The sequence below is a fragment of the Lipotes vexillifer genome, unplaced genomic scaffold (genome assembly GCF_000442215.2).
Source record: "Lipotes vexillifer unplaced genomic scaffold, Lipotes_vexillifer_v1.1 scaffold158, whole genome shotgun sequence".
NCBI classification, from domain to species: Eukaryota; Metazoa; Chordata; class Mammalia; order Artiodactyla; family Lipotidae; genus Lipotes; species Lipotes vexillifer.
In genome coordinates this window covers 1,710,106-1,715,409 of record NW_006788189.1, presented here as the reverse complement: position 1 = coordinate 1,715,409, position 5,304 = coordinate 1,710,106, and the positions used below count along the sequence as shown (strand labels likewise).

Genomic DNA, 5,304 nt, shown 5'->3' with positions numbered 1-5,304 from the left:
TTTCCCTAGTGTCCCCAGTGTCCAAGGACATGCCCTGGGCTTGTCATGACGTGAATCAGACACGGTTAACTTACAGAATCACAGATTCTCACAGAAACTCAGAGTTGCAAGACAATTTTAAACAATGTAATGTTACCCCAATGCCTCCTCCACCACATTTCTGCCAAGAGGCCACCCAGCATAATGGCAAAACCACTCTCAGAAATCCTTTAGAAAGCATGAGAAAAAGAAACTGAAATGGAGACATTTTCCAATTTTTAGACAATGGGAGAGGGTTCCTAAAACTACAGATCAATTAGCTTGATGTCAATCCTCAAGAAAACTCTAGAAAAAATTATATGCAGGCACCCCTTGTTTTAGTGTGCTTCACTTTACTGCACTTCAGATACCGTGTTTTTTACAAATTGAAGGTCTGTGGCACCCCTGCCGCAAGTCTACTGGCACCATTTCTCCAACAGCATTTACTCCCCTTATGTCTCTGTGTCACATTTTGGTAATTCTTCCAAATATTTCAAACTTTTTCATTATTATTATAATTGTTATGGTGATCTATGATCAGTGATCTTTGATGTTACTATTACAAAAAGATTACAGTTTGCTGAAGGCTAAGATGATGGTTAGAATTTTTTAGCAATAAAAGTATTATTAAGTTTTTTTTTTAGACATAATGCTATTGCACATTTAAGAGACTATATTATAATGTAAGCATAACTTTTATATGCACTGGGAAACCAAACAATTCATGTGACTAGTTGTATTGCAATAGTCACTTTATTGTAGTGGTCTGGAACTGAACCTGCAGTATCTCCAAGGTATGCCTATAAACAAATTGGGAGAACTCAGAAAGGAAAGAGCAATTTTAGGAGCTCAGACAGGTACAATATGAACAAATCATGTCAAACTAACTTCATTTTTCTTGACAGAACTACGAAGCTCACAGATCAAGACAATATTGTAGTCAATGTATCTTGGCATTTGAAAGTTTTCCATGATACAATTTTAGACCAAACAAAACCAAAACAAAGATATAACTTGGTTCCTTAGAATCATAACATGAGATAAAGATTCAAGTATGTTTATAAAAGATACTAGGAAACACTGATCGGGGAATGGGGAAGACAGGGAAGAGAAGGAGCCCCATAAAGGGTATCCTACCCAGCTAGTTACCACCGTGGGTAAGTGGGGCCCATCCATCCCCACCTCCCACCACATCCTTGAGCCTCATATCGCCAATCCCAATTCCCCACCGCCATATGTACTTCAGCTTACACCCTACAGCCATACCTCTGAAAAGCCCTCAGAGTCTCAGGGGCTGGCAGATGGAAATCAGGCCAGCACAAACAGAAATAAGTATCATGATAGGGCCAGGCAACAAGAGGTGTTCATGGCTAACTGAGAACCCAAAAAAGTATTTGAAAAATAACATTTTAAGGTATTACCACAGTATAATACTCATCACTTTGTTCAGAAATATTATTTGGATATGGATTTTTACTTTATCAAAATATTTTCCACTTTCAGCTATAAGTGGTTTCTTTAGACAAGCTACATTAGCATGTTCTTTTGCTTTAAAATAACAATAATTCATTTGAAAATCTAATATTTCTAATATTTTTATTAGCACAATGCTTTAACATTTGCAAAGTACTTTCACATTTTCTCAAATTAATTTTTACTGAACTTTCCACCGTCACTCCATTCCCACTGACACTTTTTCTATTCCTGACACACAAGTCTTTTCCATCTTAGGATCTCTGTGTGCTCTGCTCTCAAGCTGCTCTCTCTGTCAGGAATGTTGTTCCCCGTAAACTCTTTGCAGGGTTGGCTTTTCATACTTCAAATCTCAACAATTAAATATTACCACCTCATTCAGCTCTTCCTTAGTACTACCTAAATAGGACACCTACTGCCCTTGCCTTTGTCCTTTATCATAACACTTTATGCATTTCCTTCAAAGAACTTCACATATTTAAACAAATCAATTATTAACTGTCTGCTTCTACCACAAGTCTATAAACTCCATGAGGGGCTGTAATTCATAAATCATAGCCATCATGCCTGGCAAATTCAACAGTATTTTTCGACAGGGAACAATAACAAATTAACCAAACTGTCCCTAAAATTTTTTAAATCTCAAGATCTTGATCTGAGATCACAGGACTTGAAAGAAATCTCAGAGATTTGCAATCCACATTTTACAGAAGGTTCAAAAGGGATTCCCCAGAACACAGAGCTCCTGAATGCCACGGTGAGCCCTTAAGATTACACGTACTGACCCCCAACATAAACGTGATGATCTAATCATGTCCTTACAAACATGAAAGTAATCCTTTAAGCTTTAACTAAACTGTCCAACTACCAAAGCTCTGTTGACTCTGTAGACAAGTATACAGTATGAAAAGAAAAGAGAGTTCATCAATAAAGAACAAAGAGTAAAAATAAAACACAAATAAGCAGCAAACCTCTAAGTAATACATATATTTCCTCCTTTAATAGATTCTCAATTATTTGCACAGTAGCACCTTTCAATATCCTCCACAATGAAAAAACTCATTTTAATAACTTAAAATTTACTTCTGTTATCTTATTCCTCTCTAAAATACCATATCCTTATCAAGACCCAAATAAAAGCACAACCATCCTAAAACAATCTCTTAAATAAACACACTGTTTTCCAAAATAAGAACTATTGAAAGTTAAACTGTACATGTTTACCTCATTATTGGTATAATGTAGGTCCATAGACTGTCCAAAGGCAATTTTAGCTTTAGACCTCAGATCTTCCAGTTTAACTGGTCTGGGAAACTGAAGGATTCTATATAGACAGAATTTTTATATATTTTATTTTCTTAGGCATAGTTAAACACTTACTTGCAATAGTTATCACTTGGATAGAGAAATATAAAATTAAGTTAAAATGTAAACATTCACTTAAACACTACAATGGCACATTTTTGATCAAGTGCACCAATATTTCAACACAAAGTTCAAGAACTCTGAAGTTTGTTCTATCTTAATAAAAATTATAAAAAGGAAATTCTCTAAATGTTCTGCACTTTATAATTTGTGCTGCAAGTGTTATATGAACATAAAAGAGCAATGTAAAATGTTCATTGAGGAAAGTGATTAAACTTAACTATGTGACATCCATACGATGAAATGCATCGAAACTGTTAAAAAGAATAAAGCTGCTCTCCAGGGATCCAAATTTTGATTCCTATACTCTTATCAACTCAACATTTCTGAGCATATATATATATATCGTGTAAGAATATCTCCCCCAGATAAATATCTTTAAAGAGTTAAAATTTTTAAATTCTAGAATTTTCTTTGTATTTCACAAAGGATTGACTTGTGTTGCCCCTGGGGACCATGCATCTAAGCTTGGAGACACTCTACTAGACCGTAGGTTTTGTAACAGGAGGGATCATGTCTGTTTCACTTACTTTATTCCCTTCATAGCCTAGCATATAGTAAGTACTCAATAAATAGTGCTCAATGAATAAAAATAAAATTGAGAAAATATCCATAAAGAATTGTAAATAGGAAAAAAGTAGATTGGACAATACATGTATGGTATATCTGGTATGTCCCCCCCACCTCTTTTTTTTAAACATCTCCATGTAAATCATTTTTACATCTTCAGGTTGTATGATTTATGAGCCTTTTAAAATTTCTTAAAATGGATAGATCTTTCATTAAATTAATTTAATGAGACACTAATAATAGAAATAAAATCCCATCTTCTCTAACTCCTATTAGGTCTTGTTTAGCAATTCTGTTGTCAACCACCACCACTACAACTTCCACCATTCCACTGAGATACAGATACCCAGTTGAAGGCTAGGCTTCCACCTCTACTAAGTAATTTGTAGTCACCATTCCATCTCACTTTCCTCAATGTTATTAATTAAATACAGGTCATATGATTAAAGTCTCTTGAGAATAATCAAAATTGTGAATTTAAGTCCACGCACCTAAATTCTATATAGTATCTGAAGGGATGATACAATTATAATAAGGAGAAATACATTTAATTTCCACTGAGTAAAAATTTTAAAAAATGGTAATATTTAAAACTGCATTATGCAATGACCTTATTTACTTCCTAGTACTGCAAAGTAAAAACATTAATCATTTCTGATGTTTAGCCTGAATTTTGACAGGTTCTATCTTAAGTCCAAGTACAAATTACAGTTACCAAGGACTATTCCATTCTCAATTTGTGAGCCATGAACCTTCATTAAAATCTAAAAGCAAACTCTAATAGTCTTAACTAGGACATGCATTTGATTATATCAATAAACTGACATATAATGTTTCCTTCCTTACCTTTTTTCTCCTCTGTGTTCAAATTTGACTCGGACATCATTCTGTAATGAAATAATAAATCATTTCAGAGATCAGATAAAATTTCCAGAATTTCTAAATCACTTTTTTTTTTCTTAGTCACTCATTTAAAGTAGAGCAGAGGGGGAAGGAGGTTTCATTTTCAGTGTCAACTCCAATCAATTGAAAGTGTCTACCAAAAAGCTGAGCTGAGAATTAGGTTGCTGAATCTGGGCTCAAGAGGAAAGAGCACCAAGATCTATTAGTGATGGCATCATGGGTCTGCGACATTTGTTAATTCTGTTAGAGGGCAATATAGAATACTATATTTCCACTTTTTTATGTTAGACATCCCAAACAAATTTTATATGATACTCCAATAAAAATTAATTAAAAAAAGAATCAAAATGATCTTCATCTGTAAATATACAGAACAATAGACTATTTTAAATAAAAACCATTTGCGTGTGTTACGTGCCTTAAGACTTGGATGAAATATCAACTCTAGAGAGACGTTACCACATTAAATGGAACTACCATTTAAAAAAACAAAACAAAACAGACACCCTATGCAAAAATGTATGACAAATAACAAAATACTTGATTCGAAAGTGTAAAAGCTAATCACTTTAAACAAACCCTCTATACGATTAGCATATTCAAAGAAAGTAATTCATAGAATAACAATATATATTTATTAAAATATTATTGAGACAAATACCTGCTTTTTTGGTGATAAGGATTTTGCTTTTCTGGTTTCCTGTAAGGATAATGCTGGTCGACTGGCCTTATGAAGAACAGCCAAATCTTGCATGATTGAGTTCAAAGCTTGCTGATCATCTGGTATTTTTAAAATAACATATACACAGAATTGTAATTTCAATATGTATTTATCATAGACACCAATACAAAAATTTATAGTAAAATTTAATGCAAAAATACATTAATTTAATGCAAAAAATGCATCTAGAACAT

At 33.5% G+C, this 5,304-nt stretch overlaps 1 protein-coding gene across 1 annotated transcript in view; it reads right to left on the bottom strand.

Moving 5' to 3' along the window:
• The window catches only part of MAP3K2 (mitogen-activated protein kinase kinase kinase 2), a 36,676-nt gene that overhangs the window by 26,494 nt on the left and 4,878 nt on the right, over window positions 1-5,304 (bottom strand). Inside the window, exons 2-4 of the mRNA XM_007461303.1 lie at window positions 5,051-5,169; window positions 4,333-4,373; window positions 2,716-2,815 (exon numbers count right to left, since the gene is read on the bottom strand). Of these exons, the coding sequence (XP_007461365.1) occupies window positions 2,716-2,815; window positions 4,333-4,373; window positions 5,051-5,169 (260 nt within the window). The remainder of the gene's footprint in view (window positions 1-2,715; window positions 2,816-4,332; window positions 4,374-5,050; window positions 5,170-5,304) is intronic.